General features: G+C 36.1%; 1 protein-coding gene across 7 annotated transcripts in view; it reads right to left on the minus strand.

Annotated features, from left to right (window-relative positions):
- Positions 1 to 1,688: 1,688 nt before the first annotated feature.
- Positions 1,689 to 16,123, minus strand: part of LOC126481541 (protein NDRG3) — a 529,080-nt gene continuing 514,645 nt past the window's right edge. For 6 of the 7 annotated variants that reach the window (XM_050105365.1, XM_050105367.1, XM_050105366.1 and 3 more), the window contains one exon: positions 1,689 to 3,845. In XM_050105365.1, the coding sequence (XP_049961322.1) occupies positions 3,679 to 3,845 (167 nt within the window). In that variant the 3' untranslated portion in view covers positions 1,689 to 3,678. The remainder of the gene's footprint in view (positions 3,846 to 16,123) is intronic. The other variant, XM_050105364.1, reaches the window with a different exon arrangement.

The raw sequence follows: 16,123 nt of genomic DNA on the forward strand, positions 1-16,123 counted from the left end.
CAGTTTGTAGAGATACTGCATTGTCAACAAAAATACACCTATGGACCAAAGAATTTGTCGTCAAAAATGACTGACAAGATACCTCAACTGAATGGTAGGAATACCCCATAGATCCATGCAGTGTGTTGGTGTACTGCTACAAGTGTGCAGTTGTAAACCACTGCTATTTGCTGGTGCCTTTTACACCAAGAATTGCAAACATGTATATCTTTGCACGTCATACTGTTGATACCGGATTAGTTTTCTTCAAATACATTAAGCTTTTCATTAAATACGGTGGCATCCCACTTGCCAAAAAGTCTTTCTCAATTAATATATCTACATTTTGAACTATAGTAATAACCAAGATTGCACAAGGCATTTATAACTTTGAATTCCATCTTCCCAAATACATTATCCAGCATGAAAGTGTGTCATAATTGTTTGAGGCACTACTACTAAGTATTGGAAATTATCACAGCTGTTCCACACTCTAGCCATTAACTGGGATTTTAGGGAGGATATTCAAGCAGTATCATTTGCTTCGATGTATTTGGGGTTATTTCAACAGGATGATGTGTGTGTTAAAACTTGTCACTACACTTCTTCCGTAGCGTGCCTCTGAATGTATGAGAGATTTGACGAATCAGCAGTTTATACGTAATACTTCTGTTATGACAAAAGAACATGGCATCTGAACTCTGAGAGAAGCTAACTAGAATGTCTTTCAGAACATACAATTGCTTTATTGCTCAGTTAATATATTCATTTCTTTGTGCCATGCATTTTCCTTTCAATGTAAATGTCTAATTTGTTTGTGAGCTATAACTTATGAACATTAGGTTAGTGCACCTTTTTATTTCTTCACGACTGCCAATCTTGAAAAGCTCTGACTTGGTTTCCAAATTCTACCACAGGCACTGGAAGTCCTTGGTTTACAATAATACGGAGTTTTAAAAATGAATACAACATTTGTACAGTAGATGGAATTTATATTTTGGCTTCAAATACAATGATTCTTCAGATTAACATCTCTTTATAAGGGACACCACAGTCTCTCAACCTCACTATAAATGTGAACTTCACAGCTCAAAATACAACAACTGAATACTAACTGTGTCTTCTTCTCTTGTCCTCGGTGATGTCACAGCACGCTTTTTATTCAGTGGCATGGCTTACTTCTCCAAGCCAAGACATCGAAACAAAGAATAAATGGCAAACCAGCAGGTATTGCAATGCACAGTAAAATGCACATACTAGCTTACATGCACAAACTACTGAAAAACTTCCAACAGTTTGTGGTTCTAAACTACTTAACTAATAAGTTATTTCATCTGTCATGATCATCATCCACTGGTCAGGTAGATGTTGGATAGTCCATCACTTTACCAAAGTTATGTGTTACAACATAACCATTATATACCATATACTAACTTAATTTATTGTGTTTTATTCCTGGTGTTGCAGTTGTTTCTCAAAGAGATGTAGGTGTTGCAGTCGTCTAGTAATCTGTGCATCTACACTGAAAAAACATGGCTGTGTCCTTCTTGATTGACTGTATTATAATAATTAGTGTTGTATTAGTGGAAACAATTGTGTATACAGTATTTTTGTACTGTTGTTTGTTTTGTTCCTAGAAAATTACTATAATTTATTAATGCTCATTACTGGTGGGAAAGGTAAAGGAACACAAAGACAAATTCTTAATGTATTGTTTTCAACAAAATTTATTATCCCATACACATGCAGTCATGACAGACAGTTGCTCCTTATGGAGGTAGACTAATCATCAAGCAGCTCAAGTTTTTACTCTAATTTGACATGTTAAGAGGACTGAAAACTTCATTTATGCATATACAGTTGTGTTTCCTCTATTGACACCAGTAAAACATTGCCAATATATCAGGTATGGTGAAGGAATGGGACTGGTTGCAACATTGAGTAAAAAGAACCAAATCTGACATAATTTTTGAAACAATGATTAGTTGTACCAAGGTTTCAATCAACACAGCATTCTTCCAGTTATCAAAATTGTGCTGACCATCCTTACACCACAGATGCAACTGTAAAGAAATTGCAATACTAGGTCGGTTATTGAAAGAAAATAGTGACAAGAATCATTAACAGCTTTATCTGTTGAATTCATTACCTCAAGTTCTAGCGCCCAGTTTATTGCACACCAGGCGAACAAGTGTGTTTTTGGGTAAAAGTTTCATATATGATTAAGCTGAAATTTAAGATACCCCTCGCTCACTCCAGTGTATGAGGTGGAAAAGGTCATTTAGCATAGAAATATTTCCTTATCCAAGAGAAAATGAACTCCCACTCTTTTTGTAGAGTACGTTACAATTTTAAAAATAAATTTCACTGGTGCGTTACAAACCAAAATGGATAATCATACCTTGCACGTTGTTCTGCTGCTTTTTCTGAAACCCTTTGCAAATAAAAACCAGAAAAGATGACTGTAATTGACAGGAAGCTAGCAAAAGGATCTATAAGCAAATAGAGCTATGAAAAATAATTCACTTGGGTTCCAGAAGGATAACATTTATTTTCAAATGTAATACTACTTTAAACAAATTGGAAGTTACCTGTATATTTTGAGCAAGAGAAAGTTAACAAATAATACCATCAAACATTTTGTATCGGCTAGAGAATTCTAATGCAAGAAACAAAAATTTAAAAAAATGAAAATACTAACACACAATACAACTATCTACACCTACAAAACAAAATATTTTATATAATTTTCTATTTACAAACTGCACAAATATTACACTTTTTTGTAAATTCTGTACATATGTCCATTGTCAACATTGCATCTTTACAAAATTTCATTAAAATATATTTCCTGCAGTATCATAACAAAAGCAGTACTCTGGCCTGCACTACATGTATTATAAATTTTCCTTTTTGTTTTCACTGCTAGCTTTCCATCTACAATTAATATAGTGACAAACTTGCTTTCTTAGGCACTCTGTAATTAATCTGAAGTGCCTGCCTCTGATCTAGAAATACTACAAGTAATGTCTGTCAATAGCAGTGTATCTCAAACTTTCCACTATACGTATGTCCTAATTGTGTTCTTAATTCTACACTATTCCATGAATTTAGCTCAGTAATTTGTATCACATTTGGTAGTGCAACCTAGTCTAAGACTACATGGCTGCCGAAATTAAATGAGGCACTGATTATACAGATTTGTGTTATCTTAAAAATGCCCAGCACAATAAAAGCTCTGGCTCTGTTACACAGTTGTAGTTACAGGAAACAGAATGTCTCTGCACTGCACACACATATCTAACTAAACTACAGTCAAAGCAACTTTTGCACATAAAGTTACACTGGCAAAAATTAATAACAGTACACTTAACTATACTATTAAAATTCTGAGTGTAACTTAAGTACTAGCAAAAATATGACAGAAGCAGGTAAATACACACAAATATTAAAAAAAGAGATGAGACAGTTACCATCAATACTATTCTGAAATCATAACTCCAGGTTTGAGGTGTAACATACGAGAGATTTGTGCTCCAAGTTACCTGAAGTTATGGTTTTTTTTTCCATTGTGCCTTTGATGACTCGTACAGAATCTGGAGTCAAAAGTTATCGAACTAATTTGCCACTAGTGGTATAAAATAACAAAAAAGATTCTGCTTAACAATAGTGGTAAACTTCATGCTTTCCCTATCTATTTCAACACACTACTGCCTCAGATATTGGATTCTCAGTTATGTTTATGGCAGAGGCTGACCAGACAGGACTGTTAACCTGCACTTGATTTTGCAATTTGCTAGCTAAATCTAATCGCTCGAGGGATACCTGCCGATAGGTGGCCATTTTGTTCTCAGTCAAGGGTGCAACTGAAACAGAATGAGACACTACATCAGCTATTACACTCAATCTAAAAATTTTAGTACAGCAGGGCAAAAAAAGTAGTCATACGCATGCACACGTGTGGGCACAAAGATATACACACACTGAAGCAGTTATGGAATCAGTTTCTTCCCCATCAAACACAGTGAATAAGAGTATCTGAGCCACCACCTTGGAGAAGCCTTATACTTCCATGAGTTAAAATGTTAAGAGTTCCTGTTGAATCTATCATCCTATTTATTCCTTAGGAATGTTCAACACCTTCTCTACATCATATTGCTTTCACATTTCAGTGAGGTGTCAATTATGCACTTTGCTGTTTGGCAATCAAACTTGTCTTTATAATGTGTTTTTATATTCTTAATGAAATAATTGCTGTGAACATTTTCTTGGCTACAATATGATTACACTGGCATACTGTTCATGTACTGGCATACTGTTCATGTCAACAGCAGTTCCTACAGCATTTTGTGTTTCAAACTTTTCTAGTTGTACTTTAATCACTTATACATTTGTTTGTGTGGCCATCTTCCGCAGCAGCTGTTAACATCTGTTATTATAGTTTCTGTCTTGAGCTGACTGCGATGTAATTAAAAAGAATTTCACCAGACGCATTTTGAAGCATTTTCTGTGGCAATCTGTAAATATGTTTGTACATTTATTTTTTGATTCTTTTAGGTTAAAAACAGTGTTTTCTTTATAAAGTTAGTCTGTAAGCTACTTACGGTGTTTCTTTAAATAGTCTGCACCTTCCCCTCTTGCTAGCAGTGGTTAATGTTGACAGGCTTCATTTCACATCTGCAGTTTTTTGCATTTTGTGTTATTTCCTGCGCTGCACTATTTATAATTGACTTTCTTAACTGTTTCATCACTGCTTCAGTGTTTATCCCTATTCATTTGTTTTCGTTCATGTTGTGAGTGTTGCCAACCTAAGAAACAATTTGTGGTTGTGTGTGTGTGTGTGTGAGAGAGAGAGAGAGAGAGAGAGAGAGAGAGAGAGAGAGAAATTGCTTTTTCTGTTATGGTTTTTTGGATGTGGTAGTTTTCTTGTAAGGTGAGGAGGTGTTTTTGTTGTTGTTTACCCTTATGATTTCCATGTTTATCTCTCTGGTTGTAATTTTATGTTGGTGTTGGTGTAAGTGTTCTGCAAATGTTGAATGATTTGTCCTATACTTCCATGCTCTTAAATGTAATTTCAGTTGGTATATTCCTGATCTCTGATACAGATCAGTTTTTCCTATTGATTTTGGGAAGTATTTCTGAATGGAGTTGTTGGTTTGGTGTGCTATTTTTCTGCATTGTCTTTTGAAAATATTGGATATTCTGTTGTGTATTTGTGATTGTATGTCATTGTGTACCATCTTTTACTTTCTGTTTCTTTCACACTTTGTGCTGTTTCTATTCTTGTATTTAGTGTATTTCTTTATGTGTGATTTTGTCCATGTGTTTGTGGCAGTTGGGTGTTAGTTCTTTTCTGTTTCTTGATTTTATTGTTCAGCTTTGTTAATAAGTTCTCTTTGTATCCATTGTTTGTGGCTATTTGTATTATAGTATTCATTTCTTTTTTGTAATTGTCTGTATCCAATGGTACTGTGTTTAGCCTGTGGAGCATGTATCTAAGTACTGCCTGTTTTTGAGAATTGGGGTGTTGTGATGTCTCGTGTATAATTGTGTTTGTTGTTGTCGGTTTTCGGTATATGGCAAATGTGTGTCGGTTGTTTTGAATATTTATGGTGATGTCCAAGAAATTTAACCGGCTATTTTGCTCTCTCTTTATTGTAAAATGTATCTTATCATGAACAGAATTTATGTCTGTATGTAACTGGTCAATTTTATTGTTTGGTTCATGGTGGTGGTGGTTTGTGTTTAACGTCTCGTCGACAACGAGGTCATTAGAGACGGAGCGCAAGCTCGGGTTAGGGAAGGATTGGGAAGGAAATCGGCCGTGCCCTTTCAAAGGAACCATCCCGGCATTTGTCTGAAAATATTTAGGGAAATCACGGAAAACCTAAATCAGGATGGCCGGAGACGGGATTGAACCGTCGTCCTCCCGAATGCGAGTCCAGTGTGTTTGGTTCATCTATCAAGCACAAGATATCATCCTGTATAGGATGTTGTACCTATTTGGCACTATTTTGTTAAATATAATCTGTTCTACGTGGTTCATAAATATGTTTGCTATGGTTACAGACACTGGAGATCCCTCTGGTAATCCTTCACTTTGTAAATAGAATTTATTATTGAACTGAAAATAGTTCTGTCCTGTTATTAGCTCTAGAAGTCTGATGTTTCTTTGATGTATTCATGTGGAAGTGTACTGTGTTTATTGTTTCAGTTTTTGTTATATTGGAATACATATTCTAAACATCAAATGATAGGAGGGTGGCTGTGTCTGGAACTTGTATGTATTTTATATACTGAATCAATTGTGTGGTGTTTCTTATAGTCCTGTCTTTTTGTAATTTGTAGTTTTCTGATAAGATTTTCAACATGTATCTTGCAAGTGGGTAAGAGGGAGCACACATTCTTTAAACTAATTGACCACTTAATATAACATTAAATGTACAAATATAACCACAGGCTCCATTTCCCACTACCATTTTCTCCCAGGTCTACCCCATAATCACTGTCCAGGCCATCCCTGTTGTTCTTCCCACCCCCACCCCCCTTGGGAAGAAAAAAAAAAAGACACCCTCTCACTTCTCTCTCTACATACAAGACAATTTCACTAACTCTCACTCTGTCTCACTCTCTCTCCCTCCCTCTCTCTCTCTCTCTCTCTCTCTCTCTCTCTCACACACACAAAATCATTTCATCGGTTGACAACACTCACAACGTGAACGAAAACAAATGAATAGGCATAATGATGAATGAAAAACAGTTAAGAAAGTCGATTATAAATAGTGCAGTGCAGGAAATAACACAAAATGCAAAAAACTGCAGATGTGAAGTGAAGCCTGTTGATATCAACCACTGCTAGCAAGAGGGGAAGGTGCAGACTATGTAACGAAACACCGTAAGTAGCTTACAGACTAACTTCATAAAGAAAACACTGTTTTTAACCTAAAAGAAGTAAATAATAAATGTACAAACGTTTGTATCCAATTTACAGACTGCCACAGAAGGTGCTTTATAAATAGAAGTGAAACATGTCTGGTGTAATTCTTTTTAATTACATTGCAGTCAGCTCAAGACAAATAACCTGTAACAACAGAACTTAATCACTATTTTGCTCTCTGTCAGAAGGAACTCACTCCAAATAATTTGTAGTTAACTGATCTGGCATTGGCTTATCTTTTTAAAACATTTAAACGTCAATGTCTATTGATAATGTAAATTAATTTTAAGTTGCTGTATGTCAACTTGTGGGTGATAAACTATAACAAGTACATCAACTAATGAAGTAGGTGACCTATTGGTGAAAGTTAACTGAGGCAATTGGGTAAGTGAAAACAGCAGGCTTAAGGACGCTCTTACGTGTGTGCTTCTCAGATGCCAAGCATAGTACCACAGACTCTGCTGTAAAATTTGGAAATGTTACAAGGTGTACAACTTGCTTCCACCGTTTGCCGAAAGGTGGCGACAGCGGTAAGTAGCAGTGGAAAGAAATAGATCGCAGATGTCAGGCAGTTAGCTTGGACCTCGGTCAACATAACCTCATTCAAACATTAGTCGATTTACGTCTGAATCATAAAGTTGTTGTTGATTGAAAATGTCGGTTTACGAGCCTAATTCTCGTTATTTGCAGGAGGTGTTACTGTTTTGTTTCAATATGCAGAAAACAGCGGCTGAGTCTCATTGAATGATCTTGAGTACATATGGTAAGGACGCTATTAGTGAAAGAATGTCTCTTGGATGGTTTCAACACTTCAATGACAGTGATTTTAATGTCGTAGACCGACACAGTGGTCGAAGAGAGAAAGTTTTCGAAGATACAGAATTGGAGACATTGCTGAGTGAAGATTCGTGTCAAACTCAAGAAGATTGGCATGATTAGTGGGGGCGACACAGCAAGCCATTTCAAAACGTCTCAAGGCTATGGGCATGATTCAGAAAGAAGGAACTTGGGTCCCTTGTGAGCTGATACCAAGAGAAGTTGAATGGCGTTTGTGTGTTTGTGAACAGTTGCTTCAAAGGCAACAACAGAAGGGATTTCTGCATTGCATTGTGCCTGGGGATGAAAAATAGGTTCATTACAATAACCCTAAATGCAAAAACTCATGGGGATATCGCGGCTATGCTTCCACGTTGACGGCCAAACCGAATATTCACGGCTCCAAGATCATGCTCTGCATTTGCTGGGACCAGCTCGGCTTTGTGCACTAGTGTTAAAACCAAGTGAAACAATCACAGGTGCTCATTATCGAATGCAATTAATGTGTTTGAGCAGAGCATTAAAAGACAAATGGCCACAATATAGCGAGAGGATGATAAAGTGATTTTGCAGCACGACAACGCTCAACCACACATTGCAAAAGAGGTCAAAACATACTTGTAAACATTAAAACGGGTTGTCCTACCCCACGCACCATATTCTCCAGACAGAGCTCCCTCTGACTATCACCTGTTTAGATCAATGGCGCAAGGCCTGGCTGACTAACACTTCCGATTTCATGAAGCAGTCACAAATTGGATCGATTTTTGGATCGCTTCAAAAGATCAACAATTTTTTTTTTTTACGTGGGATTCGTACACTGCTCAAAAGGGCCAATGGTGGGAAATACTTTGATTGATACATGTGTAACCCATTTGTTTCATTAAAGCCTCAGATGTTGGGAAAAAAACAGCAGAAGCAAAGTTTTACACCCAGTACAAAATATAACCAAAAATTTTATTTGAAAAAGGAAAACCCCACCAGGAAGCTGCAATATGACTTGACTTTATTTGATAACTGCTTTCAATAACAAGGTCTTCATCTGGTCAAATTAGCTATCAAGGACAATCCGTACATATTACAAGCATTTATACATGTACCTGCACAACTGGTAAAATTTATGAAATTTGTGAACTTAAAAATAAACACTTTTATCTTTAAAAGTCAAAATACATTATTGTAACTTACACATAGAATGTATGCCACTTGGCACTACACAATACACTGCCATGTGGCACAAAATGAATGTTAAAGCTGCAACAATTAGAAATTTTTTGTTTGGCAGCAAGGAGCCTACATAATACATGTAAACTAAGAGAAATTCTGCCGCATGCAGATACCATTTTATAGCTTTGTTATTACCCAAACATGTTTCAGCAATTTCTCCTATTTTCAGTTGGATTTCTGTTTATTTTCTTTCTGAAAAATTATGGTTACATGTTAATCTCTTGTGTAGATTGTATGGATTTTGTGCTCAAAAGAACTTGCATTTGCAAAAGGAGTGATTATTAGGTGTCCAATATTTTACATTAGTTTACATGTAGTACAGACATCCAACACTGAGTTGAAGCATTATATGTTGTACATTTACACTTTGCTTATAGGTGTTGGTCTTATGTTAAATTTGGAAATAACATTGAAAAACATTTGTTTATGTATCTCTTTCAACACTACTGGTTGTGTGTGCAGGTAGCTTTATATTTACTATAAATTTTACAGCTTGTCAACTGCAAATAACAAAATGCTTTCTAAACACAAGAATAATAAAAAATTTAAAAAAATAGAAAATGTTTTGACGTTTGCAATGTAAACAAAGATGTATCCATATTACTACCAAATCTATACTACTCCTATAAAAAGGCAAGTCGTCATTTAACATTGTTAAAAAAAGTCTCAAAAAGTGCTTGACCTATTTACTTCAGATTTTTATTTCATACTCTGCTAAATGTTCAAGTGGACACAGGCAATATATATTTTTAATATATATTGTACATAAGTGAGTGAGTGTAGTAGAGAATGATGTAAAAATATGAAGTATTCAGTCAAATACTTTTTGAGATTTTTGGTAGCAATGTTAAATGAAGACTGTACTTTACATTATGGTAGCATGTACAGAGAGAGAGATAGAATTTCTTGAGTGCCTTACTGCAGATTTTTACATAATACTGTAATACACATTCAGACAGATATAAGCTATATATATATTTTTTTAAAAACAACAATACACAGGTTTTCTGTAAAAGTTGGCTATGCCATACTGTGAAAATAAGCAGTTTCTTTGTCTTTCCCATAGTCAGTTTTAACTACGATAGCAGGGCATTTAAAAAATTAGACAAATTGTTTCTCTCACATAGACACTGATGAGCCAAAACATAATAAACACCTGCTTAACAGTTTGTTTTTCCATCTCTGGAACAAAATACATCACTGATTCTGCGTATTAGGGATCCAACAATTTGTTGGTAGGTTTGTGGAAGTATGTGGCGATAGATGTCTGTGCACAGGTTGTGAAATTCATTCAAATAACAGACTGCTGATTTTCATACGTGCTGATGGCACCCGACAGTGACTCAGAGGGATTCCATAGGATTTACATCAAGTGAATTTGGTCACTGAGACATGAATTTGAGTTCACTGTAATGCTCCTCAGACCACTGTACCATGGTCCTGGTTCGAGACATGGACAATTATACTGCGGAAAGATGATATCGCCTTTGGGGAAGTCATCAAGTATGGAGCAATGCACATGGTTTGCAGCTGTCAGAATGTCTTTGATTATTAACACAGGTCCTATGCAAGTGCAGGAAAATGTCTCCCATATCATAATACCGCTCCCACCAGCCTGCTTCCATGGTGTGCTGCACATTTCAAGCTACCGCTCACCTAAATGGTGGTGTTTGTGGAAACGACCAATGACCTAGTGTAGCAAAAATGTGTTTCACCCAAAGAGCCAACACATTTCCATTGACTGATGGTCAAATCCCGATGGTCCCGTGCTCACTGCAATCGTAATTGATGATGTTGGGTCAATATGTGAATATGTAGGGGTGATCCGCTGCAGAGCTCCATGTACAACAATGTATGATAAATGGTGTGCTCTGAAACACTTGTGCGTGCACCAGCATTATGCTCATTTTGGTAGAGATGCCCCAGATCACCACCTATCCCACCTTACACAGCAGATAAGTTTCTGAACCTCATGTTCTATGGAGCGTTGGTGACATCCTACCATTTAGTACCCAATAGTAATTTCTCCTACCTCTTTCCATAGACAGTAGCACATGAACATTCAACCAGGTTCGCCATCTTTGAGATACTCATTCACAGGCTCTGCATAATAATAATCTGCCCTTTGTCAAAGTTGCTTATCTCAATGGATTTTCTCATTTGCAGCCCATATCTTCATTAGGCTGATCCCCGGTCCGTTCTGCTCCACTTACATACTTTTGTTTCCAGCCCATGTGCCCAAATGCCGCCAGTGCATTGCAGTGGGCAGTGGTCATAATGTTTTGGCTCATCAGTGTATTTTTTCTTCTTACAAGTAATTTTAAACAAAAATTGTATACACAACTATGTGCTGCCCTGTTTTTTTCCTTGCAGTCAGATTTAAAAGAAAATGGGAAATTTGTATTTCTGGCATATGGGCATGTGAATAGAATGCTACTATGGAACCTGAATTATCCAAATCTTTATAATTTTAACCTTCTGCAGATTAAAACTGTGAAATATTGTCAGTGAAATTACTAACCTAACAGATCTAGCAGCAGGACAGGTCTCTTATGCCCCAATACAAATGAACACAACCAATTTACCCATTTATTTTAAGTGACTTCAATTCCCAACACAGGTTCCATTGGCTATAACAATAAACAAGACTCAGATGAATGAGAGGGTGGGAGAGAAAATGGACCGTGGTTGGTGAGTTGGTGAGGTGGGGGGTGGGTGGGGGGTGATATGAACAGATGGAGAGGGAAGGAGGAGATGGTCAAAGAGAGTGGGAAGGGGCAGGACATCCGGCCACATATCCAGTGCCTGTACATATTCAGCTATTGTGAAGCACTGCCAGGTTTGCTAATTTGATTGAAGGCCAAATGTTATAAGCAAAATGTAAAGGTATAAATTACAATGTCTGAACTCCGTGACATATCTGTTAACCGTATACTATATGTAGGCTAATGTAGAATATTTGATACTTCATAATCACTCCTTTTGCAAATGTAAAAATTTTATAAAACCTATATAGAAGAGGTTAACATGTAACAATAATTTTCTTCAGGAAGAAAATGATCAAAAATCCCACTAAGAGAACACAGAGTGCTGAAACATGTCTAGGTAAAAACAAAACTGTACAATGGTGTCTTGCATATGGCAGAATTTCTTTCCAGCTTTTTCTTGGCAAACACAGAAATAAAAAGAGCTACATCATTAAAAAGATGATTATAAACTGCAGGTAACAGTAATGTATTTTAGTTTTTTTTAAAGTGAAACTATTCAATGTAAAATTCACAACTTTCATACACTATACCTGTTACACAGATACATATACAAATGCTTGTAAAGTGTAATGGTTCACTCGATGACAAGTGTTCATACTCAATTACATTTGATCAGATGATGGTATTTCTACTGAAACTACTTGTTGAATAAAGTGAAGTCATAGTGCAGTGTTCTGGTGGACACGTCTCCCCCCCCCCTTTTTTCAATTGGACTTAAAACTTATGTCAATTATTTGTTTACAACAAAAGTGGCTATACGTTGGTTGAAATTACTAAAATCTAATGAATTTTAAAATAGCTCCAAGAAGTCTTTGAGTAACAAAGCAACATAATCAATGCATACAATTACACATATTATGTGTCTCAGTACAAAAAACAAATGGCACTACAGTTGGTTTAGTTTATTAAGTCACTGCGTCCACTGAAAGACAGAAGAAATTTGAAAGCTGTCAAAAAACGTTAGATTAATTTTAGCTGAATGCTTATTAATCAGTGTGAAAAGTCCTTTTGTTTGGATAACTACAATCTATATCAAACTAGTTTGATGAAATGAAGATGATGATGAAAAATGAACTCTACAGTTTGTCAATGTGAGCTTGAAGAGATACCTTCTCTTCCTCATTAAAATACACCTTCATCATGAAATTTATTGGGAATATAATAATACCATAATCACAACTGGAAAAAAAATATTACAGTTCAATGTCTCAATGAAAAAATTCATGTCAATCTGCTACATCATAATCATATTTTAAGTTCTGTTCACATGCTTGCAGAAATTATAAAGAAATTAAAATTCTTACAAGAATACTATTTTTTGTTTTGTTTATTGCGCAGACATGTTTCACTACAGTTGTGGTATATTAAGTACTTTTTTCTTTTTTTTGTATCTAAAATAATACAGTTTTTTTATGTAGGTTAGTAACATGTTGACATCAACAGACTTTTTAGTTGTTTGGATTACACATGAACTTTACCTTTCTTACAAAATGATGAGATACTCATCAACAAAATAATACTGCTGTTACAAAATTAATGTTTAACAAAATCTGTACAAACTGTACATCGTGACATAAAATCAAAGAAGATAGGCGTGTTATGCATATTACATCGCTTCAAGTCAACTAAAAGGCCAGGGGCTATAATGGTATGACAAATAGATACAGCAGTTTGATGCACAACAAAGGCAGCTTGAAAATTCCAGGTTGTCTTTTCCATGCATGGAGTGTGCTGAAGAAAGTATGACTTCATTCTCTACAGCTTTGTGAATGAGAGTCTGCCATTAGAAGTGTCTGCAGTTACAGCAACTGGTATTGTTGATGATACTTATTTGTACCCACACCAGAATCATGCTACTTTGTCCATTCGGTGATGTAAAGTACTACAGACTGCAAATAAACCCCCGCCCCCCCTCCATCAATACTTAGTATCTTCAAGATAGTTTTATAAAGGTTGAACTCAAATCCTGACTGCAGCTGTGGTTAAGGCTCTGGACTCACATTTGGAAGGAGTGGTGCTCAAATCCATATCTGATCAGGAGTGGTGCTCAAATCCATATCTGATTATTCTAATTTGTGTTTTTTATGGTTTTCCTAAATCAGTTTAGGAGAATGGTGGATTGATTCCTTTGAAATGGTCATTGCCAATTTTGTGGCCTATCATTGTCCAGTCCTAGCTTGTGGTCTATCACTAACAACCAAGTTTCTGATCATTCATAAAACATCAGTTTTCCCTACATTTTGGTTCTTTTCATATTCATCATCCAGTCTTAATCATGACTTAAGCAGTTAATATCTTTTTGATTTGTTATCCTAGCGTACTGACTAATTTATTTGTTATGTTTATCCATTACGGATGTTTTATAACAGGTGACTGTTTATTCAATTTAAGTACGCAAAACTGCATCCAGTCAATTTTTTTGAAATAGTTATTTATTATTCCGTGAACCAGTTTTCAAACTTTTTCAGTCTCATCTTCAGACAGTTCTCCAGAATTACATATCTATTTAAGGCATAATGCTGGGTGCTAGCTCTGTGACAAGAAGATGAAACATGCTTTAATTCATCAGCATAAATGTGGAACTTCTGGAAAGCCCTCTGAAGTTGAGCCTGAGAGGATCTGAAAACCAGCTCGTGGAATAATAAATAACTATTTCAAAAAATGTAACTGGTAGCAGTTTTATGTGTTTACATAATCTATTTGTACTTTTTGTAACTTTTCAAATATTTTATGCCAAAAGTGCTGTGTTTCTTTGATAGCTTTATAATTTACTATTGTTTTTATCATGATTGATTATCACATGCATGAATTTTATGTTTACCTACTGACTTTTCCTAGGTGCAAAAGCTATTTTGTATCCTCCGACAGAATTACATAACATGAAATGTAATTTTTATCATTAACTTCTTGTCTGGAAACAAAGGAAATGGGAGAAAGTTAAATTGAACTTCCTGTAATTACAATTAACACCATGTATCAGTCAAGCAATAATTGTCATTTGTGGTCGTAGAAGCTTCTGCCTTCACCTAGTGTATATGTTCAATCTACTAAAAATACATTATAAATATAGAGATGGAGAGGAGGGGGGGGGGGGGGGAGGGGGGAAGAGAGAGAGAGAGAGAGAGAGAGAGAGAGAGAGAGAGAGAGAGAGAGAGAGAGTTCATCATAATGGAAATTCCAAGATTGAAACAACAGCTCATAAAAGCATCCACCTCCTGATAGAAGAGTAATGGTTGGCACACACATACACATTACAGAACAGAAAATCACACTTACTTTGAGCTTAAGTATATGATCAGAGGTAGGGCCAAGGATAAAAGAAACCATGTTGTATATCCTCTGTACTGTTTTGTTTGCGTGTATGACTGCTAACCAGACGGCCATAACCAAATTGTTTGTTGGGAACTGCAAAACTGAGCATGCTGAGCGCACCATATCACCAAAAATTACCCCCCCCCCCCCTCCCCTGCAACCTTTCCCAAACTACCTCACTTCCTTCTCTCTATTTATCATTTATTTTACACAGAGGATTCATTATTGTTACAGAACTATTTGTACTTTGCTTTTGCTGCTGAGGATCACTTCATATACCCTAACAGTGAACCCAGTCATACTATTAATACTCACCTATGACTTATCACAGATGAAGCAGTTATCTATAGTGAAGTACTGTCTGAAAAATGCTGCACAAATATTCAGTCAGATCCGGATAAGATTTCAAGGTAGTGCAACAATTAGTAACTTATTTTAAATGTTCGAAAATGTAAAACTGTCCACTTCACTTCACAAAATGAAAAACATATATTCTATGAGAGAGTATCTACGTGTTGAAATTGGTTAACCCATTCAAATACGCGGATGTGACACTTTTTACGGATAGGAAATGGAACAATCACACAGCCTCAGTCACAGGTAAAGTAGGTAGCAGAGTCTGGTCTATTGGTAGAATACTAGGAAAATGCAACAAAGGAGATTGCTCAAAATTCAAAGTCATTCTACGATACTGCTATAGTGTGTGGGTGCCATACCAAATAGGACAAATGGAGGATATTGAATGTATACAGAGGAGGATAGCATGAATGGTCGAACGTTTGTGTGACTCATAGGCGAGTGTCACAGAGATGCTGAAGAAACTGAACTGGCAGACACAAGAGTGTAAACGTGAACTTCCCCAATAATGCCTACACACAAAGTTTCAAGAACTGGCTTCAAATGATCATTCCTCCACATATCACTGCCATAGGGATCATGAGGACAAGATTGGATTAATTACAGTGTGCACAGAGATATTTACACAGTCAGTCTCTTCCCACACACCATACGTGAATGTAACAAGAAGAACCCATAATAACTGGTACGATGCAAGTATCCTCTGACATGGATTTCACAATTGTTC

Source organism: Schistocerca serialis, chromosome 5, assembly GCF_023864345.2.
Source record: "Schistocerca serialis cubense isolate TAMUIC-IGC-003099 chromosome 5, iqSchSeri2.2, whole genome shotgun sequence".
In the NCBI taxonomy this organism is placed as follows: Eukaryota; Metazoa; Arthropoda; class Insecta; order Orthoptera; family Acrididae; genus Schistocerca; species Schistocerca serialis.